This window comes from Tachypleus tridentatus, chromosome 1, assembly GCF_004210375.1.
Source record: "Tachypleus tridentatus isolate NWPU-2018 chromosome 1, ASM421037v1, whole genome shotgun sequence".
NCBI classification, from domain to species: Eukaryota; Metazoa; Arthropoda; class Merostomata; order Xiphosura; family Limulidae; genus Tachypleus; species Tachypleus tridentatus.
The window spans coordinates 184,270,687-184,289,904 of NC_134825.1; the positions used below are offsets into that span (position 1 = coordinate 184,270,687).

The 19,218-nt window shown below is 31.9% G+C and overlaps 1 protein-coding gene across 2 annotated transcripts; it reads left to right on the forward strand.

The window, feature by feature from the left end:
* Positions 1–666: 666 nt before the first annotated feature.
* LOC143232080 (inactive hydroxysteroid dehydrogenase-like protein 1) lies at positions 667–19,191 on the forward strand. 2 transcript variants are annotated; one of them, XM_076467143.1, is made up of 8 exons: positions 674–952; positions 4,563–4,685; positions 5,263–5,376; positions 6,840–6,898; positions 7,354–7,433; positions 9,468–9,549; positions 15,156–15,383; positions 17,357–19,191. In XM_076467143.1, the coding sequence occupies exons 1-8, from the start codon at positions 748–750 to the stop codon at positions 17,471–17,473; spliced, it is 1,008 nt and encodes a 335-aa protein (XP_076323258.1). In that variant the 5' UTR covers positions 674–747; the 3' UTR covers positions 17,474–19,191. The 2 variants fall into 2 exon arrangements, with proteins under 2 accessions (XP_076323267.1, XP_076323258.1); XM_076467152.1 differs by lacking the exon at positions 4,563–4,685 and having other exon boundaries at positions 667–952.
* The last annotated feature ends 27 nt before the right edge of the window (positions 19,192–19,218 follow it).

Below are 19,218 nucleotides of genomic sequence, written 5' to 3' on the forward strand. Positions count from 1 at the left end.
TTAACTTTAATGCTCTACTCCCTGTACAGATATATATATATAATTTTTAAATAACATATATGTTATACTCATTAGCAATTAAACCGTGAAATTATGATACACCATACCTGTAAATATTTAAAATATGAAAAACTAAAACTTATATCTCGGCGATACAACGTGAATAAAATGGTAAAAATAAAATGTTTATTTTGTGTCTCTGTTTTTTTTTTGTTGTTGTTGTTTTTTCATTAGCTATAGCGTGGAATTAATTGTAATGATATTTTTGTAGACTGTGTTACATATAACGTGATATGTATTTTTTATTATCATTATATTCTTCAGAAGAAGGGCTGATCTCATGTTAATAAACTCTGCCTTATTTTCCACTCGGTGGACTCAGCAGATAGCCCGATGTAGCTTTGCTAATGAGAAAACACACACACACTTTTCCTCCTTTTACACGTACATCCTATCACAAATAACCTCAGGTGAATAAAACGGAAGTAGTCATAAACTGGCAATACCTTTGTCCGTATCAATATATTACATGACAAATTAAATTTACTAAATATAATTTTAAAAAATAATTGCTTTTTCCTTGTAAGTTACAAAACTACCAAAAGACTAAATATAAATAAATAAACAACTCCTGTTTATGTCACGTGCCAAATATATATCTGCAACCAATCAGAAAGCGTTGGACAAGGAAAACTATAAGTTCATGAAGCAGGAGTTGTATCGTAAGTGAGTTTTTGAAGAGGAGATATGGGTAGAAGTTACGAAGATTCGTGTTTTATTCGTGAGGTACTCCACCACATAGAAGGCTATGAAGGAATTTTAGCAATAGTTGGTTCACTCTTTATTGGCAAAGTTATCATTTCTATTGTCTGGAATTTATTTCAGGGTTTGTTTACTTATTGCTTCTCCTTTATGCGTCTACAATATTTCAAGAAGTTTGGAAAATGGGCAGGTAAGTCAACACTAATTCCGAATAGGTCTCGCGAATAACATAGGCCTATACCATAGTGTATCTACGTATTATAACATGCCATTCGATTTTTCATTGGATGTAATTTCATTCTTATTACAGTGTGTGAAGTTTTATTCTCGTGCTTTATCATGTTCTATGGTCATTATCCTTCTATTTAGCAAATATATTTTGCGATAATTAATCTTCCTGGTCGTAAGATGGCCAAACTTCCTAGAAGTTCAAGTCGTTCTGGCTAATATTCGGTAAATCACACCAAAGTAAATGTTATTGGTTGTATCGTTGTTGACGAGCCTACGAAGCTGACGAATCAATGCTTTCCATTTCTAATAGCAGTCGGTTTTAGTTTTCTTGTGTTGTATTATTGTTAGTTCACCTGCAAACCTGGAAAATTAAAAGTCCATTTTAAAAATCATTGAGACCAAATTAAATTTTGGGCGATTTTGAAATAAATGAAAATTTCGTGGCAAAATAGAAGAAAATAATAATAGAATCTTGACATGGGCAATGTTACCCAGTAGTTAGTATTGTTACCGAGTAAATACGTACCGAGGTCGGTACATGACCTAATTAACAAACGTCAGTGCGCCACGTCCAAGTTATAGTTCATATTCACTTTGCTTATCATCAGTGTGATTGATGTATGGTTTTGTTTTTATGTTAAAGTAATTAATTACTTCTTTTAATTACATCGAAACCATTACTCTGAATTATATAGTCTGGTTCTGTCTTGAAGTAATTGGATAAAAACTTTAGATAGGATTCATATTACTGAAATACTTTTTAAATTATTTTATTTTGTAGCCATCAATTAATGGTTATTGTTTGTTTAGTAAATTAGTTGAATTAAAACAAGTCCAGTAATCATATCTGGAAGTTGTGTGACATTTTGTTATTCACCAGAACAGCTACAGTTAATGTAGTAATCAGTTGTTTGTTTTTTGCGTTTTTGTGCTTATTGTAAACTAGAACTGTTTAATTTTTAGTATTCCAGTCTGATAAACAAATCTATCAAAAGATACATTTTTATAGTGCAAATCCATGAAATATTTTGGTTACAATAACAATATTCTCAACCTCCATTAGTTATGACAAAAACTTGCATTCTTTCAGAATAAAAGATGAAGGAAAACACTTGATTTTGCTGTTGACTTGGATTATTCTCTTTAGAACGTGGATGTTATTGCAATGAAATGTTTTGTGTGTGTATAATTCTATCAGAACTTGTTTGTTCCTTTAAGAAACACACCAGGCTACCTTTATACATGTAAGGGTACTTGTATGCATTGTTTTGTGTTTTTAACCAATGCATTTTTACATCTGATGAATCACAGTACTGAGTCTACAAGTAAAGTAAGTTTTTGATTTTCCTAAGGTTTCAGCTTTACTGCTAAAAATGTGTGTGCATACCACATGTGGTGAATACTGTTGAATTCTGTCACTGATCCTGCAGGAAAATCAGTTCTTCACACTTGACGTGTGACATAATTTTGATGCTGGAAGATGCCTGTAAAATTAGTTTTGTGAAGACCTGTTGGTCCACACCATGACACCTGCTACTAGTCCTCTCTTTCTTATCAAGAAATAAATGTATTTTTGAATTTGAGTATGTTATTAATTGTATCTTTTTGTCCAGCTGTTGTTTGTATACACAGACAAGACCACAGGTAAATATTTCACCTGGGTCATTCTTGTACCTCCACTAAGTTAAGTTGGCCTAAATTAGTGAGGTTACATGCACAAAAACATAACTATACTGTTATATATAGACACCAAATGTTTGTAACTGAGAAACTAAATCAGCATTTTGAATTAAATTACAAAACCGAATGTTAATAATTAACATTTAAAATAGCAAGTACACTTTTGACAAACTTGTGATCTAACTTGCATTTAATGAATTATTTTCTGCTTGACATAAGACTGTGAGAGCTGCTATATTGATTGGAGGTCCTAGTAGTCCGATAGCATGCTGTGAACATCTTTGTTTAATTAACTAAACTTTTTATAAAAAAACTACAACTTTTGACTAAAGAACTGAACTACATCATCAGTTTGCTAAGTTGTACAGTTTACAGCTATTGTGGTTTCAAACTTGGACTGGTAAATGTATGTCATGATCAGAAACTTTCTACTTTTATTTAAACTGCTAGAAAGAAAATCGTTAAAAGATCTACCATATCAGATTTTAACTCTAAAACTTCAATGTTTTGATTTTTACCACAACAATTTGCAGCACCATTGTCACATTAGTCTTTCATTACCATTTAGTCTGAATTATTTTTGCATTGTTTTTGTATGTTTTCCTAAGTTTAAGAAGTGCACTTCTCATGTCTTCAGTAAGCTCATTGTAAATATCTGATGTGAATGCTGATACTTTTAACCCTACAATTATTAGCTTAGTGTAAACTATTACTCAAACATACTTCTAACCCTAACATCATTAGTGTTAAGATTAAATATCTTTTCCTATAATATCCTTTCTGATACATTAAGTGACGCACACACACACACACACACACACACACACACACACACACACACACACACACACACACACGTTGTAGGATGAACTTCCTTTATCTCCATAAAGGCCCTATAACACCCTGGAAACAGTTGTAACAGAATGCTAACAGTATATGAACAAAAGTCATCTCGTGTTGTTCAGCCTGAGACCCTAGATACAAACATTGAGCCCATACCCTTTAAAACTGTATCGTACAATGACTGTAGCCACTCCTCAATGTTGGGATTGTTTAGGTAGATGAAGGTACTTCATCACTGTCAGATATCCCTATGTGTAATACTTATCTAGTGCCAATCAGTATTGACAAAAGATGCAGAGATTGAACTCCAGTGAAACAAGAAAAACCCTAGTGTAACGTAGCATGGTGGACATTTGTTTTTGTAGGTGGTTTCCACATGACAAAGGGTTGTAGCTAAATGTGGATTCTGTGAACTAATGGAACAAGATGAAGCTTGAACTCCAGATGGCAAGTGGTCCTCTGAACTAGAGGAAGCCATAAACATTAGTATATAGTTGTCATCACCAACACATCTCTGACTGACTTGCAAGCAGTGCTATATAAAATTCAGAATAGTTGGTCCTCATGTGGCTGACAGTTAACAGCTTCATGTTAAAACCATCTACTGGATATGTGCCAAGACATACAGAGTAAAGCTACACAAGAGCTAACCACCTCTCGGGTCAGACTTGTACATCGAATCCAGCACAATTCTACTGACAAAATATTTATCTGCACTAGTAAGGCGAGATGAAAGTATAACTGTGGGGAGTCTTTGTCAGTGTTCTGCTGTAAAGAAACGAATTATGTGGTATAGCTATGAAAAAAACAAAAGATTGAGAATAGAGAGGATAGAACTTCAACCCACCAAGTTACAGAAGTAATCTTCTGTTAGTATATTACTTTTGTTTTTAAAATATTCAGAAATTCAGTGTTGACTTTAACCTTGTTCCTTGTTGTAAATACCAGCATTAGTTATACAGATGTACGAACAATGGTACTTTGGTCAAGAACATTGTAATTTAAGCAGGATGTGGTAGATTTACGTATCTTTATGTCCTTATCAGTGGTCACTGGTGGTACTGATGGCATTGGAAAAGAATATTGTAGGGAACTTGCTCGTCATGGATTGAATATTGTCATCATTAGTCGAAGCTTCGATAAGTTAAAGCTCGTGGCAGAGGAACTTGGTAAGTTGTTTGATATAGTAGGCTTTGTAATTGGTAATGTTAGAGTAAGTTGTATGATATAGTAGGCTTTGTAATTGGTAATGTTAGAGTAAGTTGTATGATATAGTAGGCTTTGTAATTGGTAATGTTAGAGTAAGTTGTATGATATAGTAGGCTTTGTAATTGGTAATGGTAGAGTAAGTTGTATGATATAGTAGGCTTTGTAATTGGTAATGTTAGAATGTCACTTGTTACCTTAGTTGTTCTTTGTTAAAGCATTTTAGTTTCCACCATAACTTAGAACCATGAAAAACAGTGTAGAGATTTCTTATTCAGGTGTTACATTAACCTGTTACAGAAGTAGATCCTTCTTGCTTCAGATAAATTATTTAATTCATTATTCACTAAATAGATGCTTTTTTTCATTTTTGCTAAATTATCATTTGTTTGTTAGTACTATTACAACTGCTTTATACTTACCCAAACTTCTAAGTAGATAAACGTAGTTTGTCACAAAAACTGAGTCTTTGTTTATAGGAGACTTTCTCTAAATCTTTCATTTCCTAAGTATTCACATTGATAGTTCATTGTCTTCTAGAGAAAGATTTTGGTATTGTCACCAGCATCATCCAAGCTGACTTCACAGAAGGTACCAGGGACCTCTATTTAAATATAAAGGAGCAACTGGGAGACAAAGAAATAGGAATTTTAGGTAATTATTTTAAGTTTAATTTTTTTGTGCTTCTAAAGTTTTGTTGAACTAACACAGCAACTTTAGTGTTATCAGACTTCAACATCTGTCCTGTTTGATGTAAAACTTTATTTATAGTTCTAATGTTTAAGTAAATACTATGTATATTTTACTATGTTTCATTATTGTATGTTGCTGATGTAGAAGGGTTGATATAAGCTGTAGTCTGGATCTAGTGGCCACAATAAACATTTCATGACTACCTGCTGATATTTAGCAAAGTTGTTTTCCTTGGCTACCTTGACAGCTCCATGATTATTGCTACCCCAACTTTGTAGCTCTCTTGAAATTGATTGTCCATAACTTTTTAGAAACCTTTGGACTGGTGTCCTCTTCATCCTTTTTGACCGTCTTGGACATTTGCATGATTTGTCTGTTTGATTTAGTTGTAGGGTCACAAGAAGGATCACTGAAAGTGGTGCTGTACGTATTTCTGGCCACAAAGTAGGCTTAACTATCATTGGAGACAAAGAAGCAACGTGGTTGTCAGAATACATACTACAATATTCCTTAAGACACCAGTAATGATATTTTGGTGTTAACAGTGTGTACAGAAGAGCAACTTGCAGTTTCAGTGTGAAATTAATATTGTTCACAGCACTTGTTGTTGTAACAGGAAAGATATATTACATTACAAAGTTATTATATTTTCCTTAGTAGAATGTAAGTACTGAATGATTTACATGATTTTTGATGTGCAGACCTGGTAGTTGACTGGTGTTTAGGAACCACCACCTACCCTTTGCTACATTTGATTACAGTAATTTAAAAATTAAAAGTTGATGGTTTTGCTCTAGTCTATGATAAATCAGGGATGGCTAGTGTTGACAGCTCTAAAGTTGTCTTGTGCAAAATGCAACAAAAGAAAAAAAAACTATCCATTTTATAAATAACAAAACAAAAGACCCTACTTTTATCAAAATGCTTATATGATCATCTCAACTTTTGACAATGTCTGAAATTCCATTCATACTATGAAAGTTATCTAACTATCTATAACTAAACCTTATATGGACATGTACAACTTCTTGTGACTGTACTTTACTGTTGTTTCATCAGTATATTGAATTCTACTTTGTATCCTCTGAAGTATTGGAAACCAATTAGGAAACTGTTTTTATACTGAAAATTAAAATTAATTTCTAAAACTTCTTGTTTGTAAATAAAGTAATTTAAGATGTACAGAACCAGTTGTTACTTTATACAGCCTTCTATACGTCCTTATTTTCTGATGTACCACAGTTCTGAAACTTCTTTAGCTAAGTGTACATAAATCTACAGACAAAATAAATACTACCCCATTTATTAACCAAATAATACATAAACAGATTACTGAGAAACTTGTTACCTAACTGTACTAACATCAGTATGTGGCTGTTTATTTTCAACATAACCAGCTGTGTGTTTTTTGTTTTAAACAACAGTCAACAATGTAGGAGTGATGTATGACTACCCAAGCTTGTTTCTTGAAGTTCCTGAAACAGTGAGTTAACAGTTTTTCTCTTGCTGTATTGGTATTGTGATGATGTAATAAATTTTGTGAAATGATTCTCATAAATTAATAAGCACTTAAGTTTGTGTATGTACAAACGACTTATTTTTTACTTAAGTTTGTGTATGTACAAACGACTTTTTTTTTTTTACCAATACCACAGTAAACTTGTATTACTAACATTTTTCTCTTTGTTTACCTAATTCATACTGGTATTAGTATTTCCTAATGTTCTTTTAGATATAGTTGTATTTTTAATTAAATGCTTTCTTTTTCTTTACCTAATTAGTAAAGTTTGTCACATTGTACAAACATACAACAGCTAATGTTTAACAGAATGGAAGATCATATTTGACTTCTAGCTATAATGTAACTGTTGAAAGATTAAAAACAACCAAATCAGGGAGAAATGGTTTTAAGTAATAAGATGTTCTATTTTTATTTAGAAAATTTGGCAATGTATTACTGTCAATATGATGTCGGTAACTATGATGACTTATCTAATTCTGCCCGATATGGTCAAGAGGTAAGTTTAATATAATCACTGTCTGTTATCTCCACATTAAAAGGTTAATAAAGTAGATATGTGATGTGTTAGGTATTGCTTTAGCTTATCAGTTGAGTTACTTATAACTAGTAGTTAAGACCACTAAGTCTTGTTTTTTAAGTTCCAGGTAACATATGCCACCAACTGCTAATTTAAAGTTTTATAATTTTGCATATTTAAACTAACTTCACCTAATGACTACTGCTATTATTTTGTGTAAGTGTGAAAACTTAACATTTTTTTCAACTGATGATAAAGTATTAGATATAACTGGTAACAGATTTTCTAAGCTCTAAATTTGTGATAAAAGCTAACAGGAGAACTTTCAAATCAACCCTTTCACAACAGGCTCTATACACGAGTTCATCTACACATTTGCACACTAAGTATTTGTGCTATAACTTTAGATACATGTGTATCTTCACAAAATCTGGTACACTTTTAGTAATGATTACAACTGTTTTATATGCACAAAATCAGATTTTTAATGAAATATTTTTAAAGATTTGTTTTGTGCAAATATTGAGTTTTTCATTAGTATTAGTGCAAAGTGATTTTGTGTTATGATTAAAACAAAACTATTCTTTGTCCCAAAAAATCTCAACTATTATTCCTGCAATCTTTAAAACTTCCTAAATACCTTTCAAACATTTGTTTTCAGTAATACTTTGTTTTGTTATTTTCTATACTTTTATGTGGAATCTGTTAACCAACCGTGTAACCATCTTAAACAAATTAGGAAATAATAAATTACTTTTTCATGCTAGAATGACTAATGTATTATAACAAACAACTTATATTAAACATTTGTATTTTTTTAAGTCTCGTAACATTATGTACTTTTATTGGCTTTGCTGACATTACATAAATTACACTGAACGGTTGATGTGCACGCATCACATATCCAATAATATAAAACTTACCTTTAGTCTTCTGTGTTTTTAGTGGACTAGTATTTTGTAATATTGTCACATTTTAAATTATTATATACATTAAATATATGTAGCCTATATGCAAATAGCTTATTACTATTTGAATATAAATTAGTAAACTTATTTTTCTTTAAAAATGCAACAATTCAAAAAGTAAACAATTCTTTTATCACTGTGAACTTTGTTGCTGCTGGACACAGTTTGCTAAGCCTTTTTAAAATTTTTTCGTGTGAAGGATATCAAACAATATGTATTAAAGTTTTATGTATACAGTTAGATTATTTATGATTTTGTGGTTATTTAATACTGATACTATATATAGCTTTCTATTATAACTTATTAAGCATTGTAATTAAAATGTATTTAGATTTTAAAAAATATGAAACTTGTAGTAGACTAAGGTAACAACCTACCTTCATGAAATCTTAATTAGAAAAAAATGTGGTAGCCTTTTTACAGATTAAAATGGTTGAGAAAATCACTAGGAGGATGTTCTAAGCTATCAATTGGTTATTCATATCATATATTGAAGTATGTATAAGGGACCATTTCCAAAATGGAAAGAGATGAACAGGGCCACCATGTCTCATTCAGTACATAAGCTGTATCTCATCAAAGTAATAATATATGAAGTTCTTGTCTTTTATTCTAGCTTGTTATTAGTAAATTGAGTTCCTAATTTGTATGAAACTATACTTAATATTTTTACATCAAATTTTAAACAGCGGTGTATTCATCATACCAAGCAACTCGCTAAAATCTATATTTGGATGTGTTCTTTTAATATTTACTTTTATTTTTTAAGAAATTAACTTGTATGTAGTATTAAAGTTTGAATTATCTACAATTTGATTCTAGACTTATTGACATAAATTTATAAAATAGTTTAATAAAATTTTGAATGCAAATTAACAAATGTAATGGTATGGCTTTTGACCCAAGACCTGTTGTAAAAGGGTTAATTGGAAAGGAGTGTTATCCTAATTATATTGCATAAACAGAGCATCAAGTGTTGCTTTTTTAATAAATATACAAACAAGATGTGTGTTTGCAGAGGTTTCTTACAATGTTTATCTTTAAGGAGGAGAGGTCTTGTCATCAACATGTCATCCACTTCATCCTTCTATCCTCTTCCACTGATGGCAGCATACTCAGCTTCAAAGGTGTGAATTTTCCACTCTTATCTTCTATATTACCTGTGAATATGTGTATGCTTGTTTTATACAAGTGTATGTATCGGAAAAGTAATATAGTAAGCCTTGGTATTAATGTAGATGCATTCTGTTACAGTACTTTGTATGCAACATAGAAAAGTGTGAAACTGTATTCTGCTGTTTCATATTGGTTAGAGATGTTTCAGGAAGTGACATGGTGTGATGTATGATGGTAGTGTATTTTAAAGGTCAGGGCAGGTGAATTCTTTTATTGAAACTTGGGTTTTGGTGACTTAGTTGTCTAGAGCACTGACTTCACGTTATGAATTTGAATTCAAGTCGGGGCAAGTTTTTTAACATCCTGGTACACTATTTTTTATCAGTACCTTGTTGTGGAGAGAACTTTTATATAAACAGGTATATTATCAGAAAATTTCATATTTTTAATCTAGCCTTTTTCTTTGGTAATCAAAACTTTCTGTATCACAATAGAGCTCCAGTAAAGAATACTGTTATCAGTCTGTGTGTGACATCAAACCAAGGAGAAAGAACATTGTAATGTTACAGTTTGAACATGTAACTCAGTAAATTATTTGACAACCATGGCTGATATGAGGTCATTGTGGAACAACATGTATCATAACTACATTTTGACTGTTTAGTTTTGTGTGTAGGGTGATGTTACCAAACAATGATCACATATGGGAAGGGTTTCATAAGAGTGCTTCCCAATATAAAACCTTCATACTCGGATCAGAAATATGTTCAGATCATGGATTTATAATTTCAAAGATGGTGATATCCCTTATACTTAATGGTGCTGAAAAAAATGAATAAGGATCAACTTTGGGTGATCAGGACTATCCAGAGAGAGACCTGCAACAAGTCATACCCTAGTATTAGTAAACAAAGTGCAACATCATTTAGCAGGTAAGAGTCCACAAGTTCAAAGGGTATTTTAATAATGTAACAAGACAAAAGCTATCCACATGCCCCAGACAATAGTGCAGAACATGCTCATGAAGAAACTCCACCTGGGAAAATGACACATTTAAGTTGTATTCAAGATGTAATCGTTCGACCATTGCATACCTTGAGACTAAAGACTGAAATGTTATTCTTACTATTTTATACAAAGACATTCTGGTCGAGTTGCTGGACACAGAACTTGTAGATTTCTGTGTGAAATGGACTGTTAAAACAAGTGGGAAATTTTCTTCTTGTATACCAGAAGACAACCCTATCTGGTCTGATGGACTTCAGGGTTAAGTGAATGCATAAATTTTACTATTAAGTAAAAATTCTAATTCTATGTTAACAATTCTTTTATTTTAAAATACCCAAAGACTGGCATATAAAGGTTCAAATTTTTTTGTCCAATTTTTTTTTTTTTTTTTTTTTTTTTTAAAGTAAAAGATGTTTAAACTTTGACCTCCTATGCAGGCCCAACAGCTATTCCCTGTAAGCAAAGCCCTTTCACATTGTCACCAAACCTGATAAAGGAAGTTGTACTTAACCAAATTACATGAACAAAATTCAAAGATCTTTATGTTGATTGGCTAAAATCCACAATAAAACATCAAGGAAAAAATACAATGAACATTAAATTACAAACATCATAAACATATCTGAAAATATTCTTGAAGACATTTACCCTTCAGGCTCTCATCCAGGTCTTGTGTATGGGTTATCTGAAGTTCACAAAGATCATATTTTTTTAAGACCTATTTGATCGAACATTGGTTTCCATACCTATAAATTGGCTAATTTTTTTTCCATTCCTATCTTAAATTTACTCGCTTCCAATGAGTGTAGAGTTAAATATTCCTTTTCCTTTGCTGAAGAAGCTTTTAAAATTAACACTGGTCAAAACATATTTGCTAGTTTTAGCAATGAATCTTTATTTGTATAGTGGACTGTTTGTGAATAACCATAAATAAACTTCTTCCCTCCAAAATGAAACCTGTACAAACTGTAATTGCCAACACTTCAAAGAATTACTTAAACTTGCCCTCAAGAACAATCACTTTCTCTTCAATGGCTAGCTATGTGACCAAGTAAATGGCATGCCACTAAGGGCATCATTAAGGCTGACTCTTGCAAACATATTTTGTCACAATGCCTTGTTAGGCACCTGTCCTACTGACCACAGACTGGCATTATATAGAAGGTATGTTGATGATACATTTACTGTTTAGAATCTCTACTTGCATCAAACAGTTTTTAGATTATTAAAATAAAACGTGCTAACATTAATTTCACTTAAAACTGAAAAAAAAATCTGTAAAGGACCTTTTCTTTAAGTCAACAGATTAGATAACTACTTGAACATCTGTTTTTATTGTAAAATTAACATCTAGAGGCTTCAATACTTGATTCAACAGTTCTGTTCCAAATCATAACCTTGTACAACTTTTTATTCTCAGTGTTCTCAATAGAGCTTCCAACATTTGTTCTGACTACAACATTGTTCATACCAGAATCATTTTAATAAACAATGACTACACCCCTCCCAAAAACAATACAAAATGTACAATGTTGATAAATACCCAGTAAGACTGATCATTCTTTTTGTGAAGTTACTCATTGTTAGATTGATTAAAACATTTTATCGACAAGGTTAAGTACAACCAATATTTAGATTACCATTCAAAGTGCAAAATACATTTAGGTGTAAATATGTTACACCCCATGTGCTCCAGGATTGTATATAAATACTTATTGGTTGTAATACCACTTGTATTGACAAAACTATATACCAGTTACACTTGAGCATGCAAAAGTGTGGGGAAAAACTATAAATCAAGCAGGATCCACAGTTTGCTCATAGTGAAAACACTAACCTCATCTTGATAAGGAATTTTAAAATCATCTTATGTGAATCATGAGCTGTTGAACCTTTAAAGAATGAATATCTATATTACTTTAAACTTCCAGAGTTAAGTAACACAACTTTGCAATTAATTCTGCCCTAAATACTTGTATAATAACTTTGCTTTATTCTGTGCTGTTTGATTCTTTTAAAACATAATTTGGAAAAAGTTAATTTTTACAGTGTTTTAAACTTTACAGAATGCCTACCTAATAATCTACCATGCTCAGTGTAGCTTGCTGAAGATGGAATATCTTAACTCTGAAATGTTCAATAATTAAATTTGTTGTTCAACAAGCACGTGTTGCTGCCATTGTCTTGTTGTTCGTGATTGAACTTCAATTCCCATCCTATTGCTATGTTTATATTTATCTTGTATGACTATCTTATCAAGTATTTCAAAAATTCTGTGTAAAGCAATAGATAAAAATAAATTAGACAGAAAAGATTATTTTTCTCCATCATTGTGATGTACTTAACACTGGCGAGGCTTACTAAAGCTGTAATGATCGTTGTGATGTACTTAACACTGGCGAGGCTTACTAAAGCTGTAATGATCGTTGTGATGTGCTTAACACTGGCTAGGCTTACTAAAGCTGTAATGTATGACTTTTAACAACTACTCCTAGTGGAGAACAGGATTATGATAGTTTATTAAAGTAGAACAGACCAAAAATCTGGGGTTTTTTATAGTTCACTTTTGTATTTGGATTTGCAATAATCTTGGTTGTATTTGTTTTAAAACTGCATAAATATTTGTACGTTACAAGATGACTTAAGGATGTTCAATGTTAGTGAGTGCATAAAACTAGGAACTCTGTGAAGGGAAGTTATCCCTGTGACAAAATCCTTTCATTTTATATTAGTTTATTACTCAAGCAACATGTACAAGTAAAAGATCTCCTTAGTTATTGAAAACAAATTAGTGAGAGAGAAACAGTACACGTCCAAAAAATAGCTTTAAAAAATTATGAGTGTAGATATAGGATAGTGGTTCAGGTTGTTGTTTTTAGCTGTATCAGTGTAGATATAGGATAGTGGTTCAGGTTGTTGTTTTTAGCTGCATGAGTGTAGATATAGGATAGTGGTTCAGGTTGTTGTTTTTAGCTGCATGATTGTAGATATAGGATAGTGGTTCAGGTTGTTGTTTTTTAGCTGCATGAGTGTAGATATAGGATAGCAGTTCAGGTTGTTGTTTTTTTAGCTGCATGAGTGTAGATATAGGATAGCAGTTCAGGTTGTTGTTTTTTAGCTGCATGAGTGTAGATATAGGATAGCGGTTCAGGTTGTTGTTTTTAGCTGCATGAGTGTAGATATAGGATAGCGGTTCAGGTTGTTGTTTTTAGCTGCATGAGTGTAGATATAGGATAGCGGTTCAGGTTGTTGTTTTTAGCTGCATGAGTGTAGATATAGGATAGCGGTTCAGGTTGTTGTTTTTAGCTGCATGAGTGTAGATATAGGATAGCGGTTCAGGTTGTTGTTTTTAGCTGCATGGGTGTAGATATAGGATAGTGGTTCAGGTTGTTGTTTTTAGCTGCATGGGTGTAGATATAGGATAGTGGTTCAGGTTGTTGTTTTTAGCTGCATGAGTGTAGATATAGGATAGTGGTTCAGGTTGTTGTTTTTAGCTGCATGAGTGTAGATATAGAATGATGATTTTGTCTCCACTTGTCAAACACTGTTGGCATTTTCTTATTTTTTCTAATATGCATATAATTGAGGGAAATAAAAATAATTATATCCAATTGGATTTATTAAATGGAACTGTCTGGTAAATAATATTTTTAAAATCTAGTTTTATCTTTCATATTTTATACTTTCATTGAGTGTTTCAACCAGAAAATGTGTGGTGTTATCACAACAACTATAATTTTACTGAAAATAACTTGCATTCACCTGATTAAAAAAGAAAGCTAAGACAAAAGGAAGCTCTTTTTTGTTTTGTTTTTTAAAGGAATTTTAACAAATTCACAAATTTATAAGTGGAAATATGAACTACATTATATGGCTTTGCATCATTTTTTTTTTTTTATTTTTTTTTTTTTTCAAGCACAAAACTACATAGTGCTAAAACTTGCATCAATTTTCATGCAGTTAGGTTATGAATTTTTAGTGTAATAAAAACACAAACATCACTGTAGTGTCCATTTGGAAAGTAAGCAAGGAATGGTGTGGTTTTTGCACGTTAGTTTCTTGTAAACGAAACTACACCATAGGATTATGGTGTAGATGTGTGGCTACAGGATGGAGCATGACCAAACATGGCACTAGTGATTTATTTTGATATAAAGTTTTAGATCTGTTATGTATTCAACTTCTGTATCAAATGCACACTGCTACTGATGTCTGTATTCTCGGTGGAAACAGGATACAATTAATCTGCTAGTTAAAAGGTCTTCTCCAATTATTATGGTAACTGAATGTTTATATTTTCCACTCTTAAACATACTATTTGCATGTCTTCATTTTCAATGTTATTATTACTTTAATAGAAAAATTCAACTACAGAATTTTATTAGAATACGTCTCATCATAGAAATTTAAAAATTGAGATATATGAATGTAGCAGTTTCCTAAAATTGATTACTGATGAATCGAATGTTCTACCATTAAATGTACTGGTTTTCTCAAAATACAAAACTGTTGACAAAAGGAACAAGAGTTTTTAATATCTGTCAGTAAAGATCTCTACTATAATTTGTAGTATACTGTTCTACTATTTCATATTTGAGATTTTTCTTAGGCATATGTTGACTGGTTTTCACGAGCCTTAACGTATGAATACAGCTCCAGTGGAATTGTAATTCAAACTGTACTGCCTTCTTATGTTTCCACCAAGCTTACAAGATTCAGTAACTTCCTTCAAAAACCAGGATTCATTGTTCCTGATGCACCCACATTTGTTCGAAGTGCTATCAGAACTGTTGGAATGACCAGTCGTACAACCGGATATTGGAGCCATGGACTTCAAGTTAGTATTTATCTATCTTTTAAGAGTTGGTGATTAAAATATTTGACATGGAAGCTGTGGATCTGTAGATCAGGTCCCATCACCCTCATGTAATGGCCAATCTCATTTTTTTGGTAAAGCTTAGCCCAAGGGTGGATGTTGTGTGGTGTTAACTAGCTGCATTCGCTTTATATTATCACCTCCACGTGAGGGTCAGCTAATGCTGATGACCCTTGAGTAGCTTTTCCACAAATTGTAACAAACAAACAAGTTGCCTTTTTTCTGTTTCATCATAGAATGTTTACAGTGATGCTTAGTTGGGATAAATATTGGAGTATTCGGAGTTTCTGATAATTTTAGTTGGAGTATTGCTACAGAGATATTAAGTAGTTAACTTTCTGCTATTCATTTAAGGCTCTTAAAATGTTTTATCAAAACATGCTAAACTCTCAGTTAAAATAAGTCTGTAGAAACTACATAACATAATGTTTAAGGACAAAAAGGACTTGTTGGTCCATCCTCTCTAAACTAAGGGTTGGCAAATCTTCAAAGAGCTGTTTTGTTTTCATCTAAGACCAAAACATTGAGAGCTGTAATGTCCTAAGAGTTTTACAATACTAAAAGTATAGGTTTTATTCCCCTTACTGAACTTAGCAGATAGTCTGAGAACTGCACAAATCTCAAGCAGCATGTCTCATCAGGTGGAGGTTGCTGAACCATGATCTCGTCTAAATGATTAAATAAAACTCTTAACTATTCCTTATCTTTCATGTAACTATCAAGCTTTGCCTTAAACTTGCTTAAATTTTCTGTTTCCACATCTGAAGGCAACTCATTCCAAAAATAACTATTAATTGAAAATGACTCCTGTGTTGTCAAAACTGTCCCTGTTTCTACTGTTAAATATGAAAATGATGTTGCACCAGTACTAAACACCTCAGTCAACTCTTCCCCCCTCTTAACTTTTGAGAAAACTGAGATTTCAGCATCTCCTCATATGACATCATCCTGGACATCTTCCTCTGAACCCTTTTCAAAATTTCAGTGCCCTTCCTAAGGTAAGAAGGCCAGAAGTGAACACAATACACGAAACATGGTCTACAATGAAATTATTATAACTTCTTTTTAAACTTGTATTTTATATTTCTGTAAATACAACCTAAAATAATATTTGCTCTACCACTAGCAACAGAACAAAGTTTGGATGGCTTAAGACTGACCCGCTATTACACCAAGATCTCTTTTTATCATGACACTTAAGGTTATTCCCATACAAATTATGATAACCTGCATGCATTATTTGTGTTTATTGTGATTAATATCTGCCTGCCATATATTTTTCCCACCTCACTAAATGATCTAAACCATTTTGGGAAAATGGCTTCATATATAGTACAGGAGTCATGTTGAATTTGGTGATGGTTTGAAAAACAAGTTAATGATTCTGATATGAAAGGGGTTACTAAGCAAAGAGGGATCTTGTAACCCCCACCTATGTGTTAGTATAAGTCCCTGCCCCCACCTATGAGCACCAGTTGTAGCAACAGCAGAAGATAATTTTACACACACACACACACACACACACACACACACACACACACACACACACACACACACACACACACACACACACACACACACACACACGATGGGGAGACCAGTAGCAGATCATCTCATAATGAAATAAATATTAAACATTTTACACTGTTGTCTGTTATATAAATCTACTATGTAATCCATAATATGGAACAAGTGTGCCCAAGTAAGCTAACACCTGAATATGAATAAACCAACAATGGGTGGCCATGGATACAGACAATCCCATGGCTTGAATTACTCCAAGATCTTCAACAGAAGGACTTCATGTTTAGGTACAGGTAAACCCACATCAGTAATAATGTGGTTTGCTTGAGATATTGTTTTGGTTTTAATGAAATATACTTTGACTTTAGGTTTTAGCTCTGTTTTCAACAAAAGTATCTTTCTTTTGGTAGTGGTGGTTTTATGAACAAATTCCTGAGAGTTTGTGGAATATTTCTTCCTGGATTCTGCAGAAAATGCTGGATAGTGGCAAGTTACAAGAAGAACAAGAAAAGGAGAAACTCTCGTAGAATACAACTTGAGTTCAGGAATATCTTGTATTTTCTTTCATGCTGTGTAACTTATGAAATACCTGTACTACTTTTATGGGTAATTAAAAGAGGGTAGAATATTTACTGTTTTCAGTTCTAACAATAACTAACACTTAACATTTCTGGATGAAATATTGTCAACCAGTCGCTTACCTGAAACCTGTTTTTCCAAACATAACACATTTTGTTTTTCCTTTTACCAGTTTAATCTAGTGATTGTAATGATTCCATAATGTTACAGTGAATCTGATTCACATTAACCAGTGCCATTTGTTTAACTACAAATAGTAATTTCTATATAATTTTCAGGTTTTGTAACTAAAGGAAAAGTTTCATTGAAAACTAGTTTAAAGTTTAGACATGTATAATGATAGCTGGATATTTTATAAATTACAAGGTAATTTATCTTAATATCTGTATGTGAAGTAGGTCTTGGAAATAAAGAAGTGAAATTAGGAATAAGTTATCTAAGAAAAAGTATATTTGTGATGGGTGGAACCAGTACTTTTAGTTTTCATTCTATCAGTTACTTGTAGGTATTCATATGTTGCTAAATGTGTGTTCTAATAAAACCTTTAAATTCACAGCTGGTCAGTTTGTATGAGTAAAACCTTGAGTTAATGAATATTTAACAACTTGTTTAACAAAATATTTTCTTTGGATCTTATAAACAAAGTACACTGATTGTAACACTAACTTATTTTGATGGTCACTCCCCTAATGTTTTTGCTTCACAGGTTTTGAAACCTTTATTTCAATGGTATTTTTGTAATTTGGAAAGTTTGAAATATATAGTCAATCATAATTTTTTTTATGGTTCATTATACAGCCCAAAATTTCTAAATAGAAATGAAACTATGTTCACCTAACATTAACTTCAAGTATAAAACTAATAATGATAGGTAAACCTAGAGGATGTAGTTTTGTCTTACATTAATGTTACTATTATGTTAATATATCATTAGTGGTGAGAAAGTATGGCATATTTCTAGACATTTACTGATACTGAAGTTCAAATACAAACAATAAAATATGTGCTTCAAATAATAATGCAATTTGATAAACTTTCAAGAATAATTAAACTTCAGAGCTATCTAAAAAATCAATTAGAAATTAAGTACGTGAATTATGTTCACTTTGTCTCTGTTAGTTTATGTGAAAGGAAAAAGGTCTTGTTTACTTTAGAAGAATACAGAAGTTTGTTTTATTAAAGTTTCAAATTTACTGATTAAGGTGTTATGTTAACTATTATGTTTCTATGAAACTAGTTCTAATGTATTTTTATAACTGACACAACTGTACATAAGTATGGGGTAGCTGTATCTGTTCTTTCTCTACAGTAATACATTGATGCATTTACTGTTTTATCAAAATGGTAAATAACTGACAAGTTATGCTAATATAATACATAACCAGATTATCAGAAATGTTACATGAGATTTTTATAATGCATATTTAATGATATTTTATTTTTAATAATGAGTTAATTATCCAAAGTAACTTAATACAAATAATAAACAAGTACAGAACTTGTCAGGGTGTGTGGGTGTAGAATGAGAACTTGTCAGGGTGTGTGGGTGTAGAATGAGAACTTGTCAGCAGTAAGAGAAGTTTTCAATCTATTAGTGTTGTATTTTGTATTCCAGAAATTGTAATCTGTTGTCCAATTATTACTCAATAAAATATTTAAATTGAAATATGGAGTTTAATTTATTTTGGTTCAT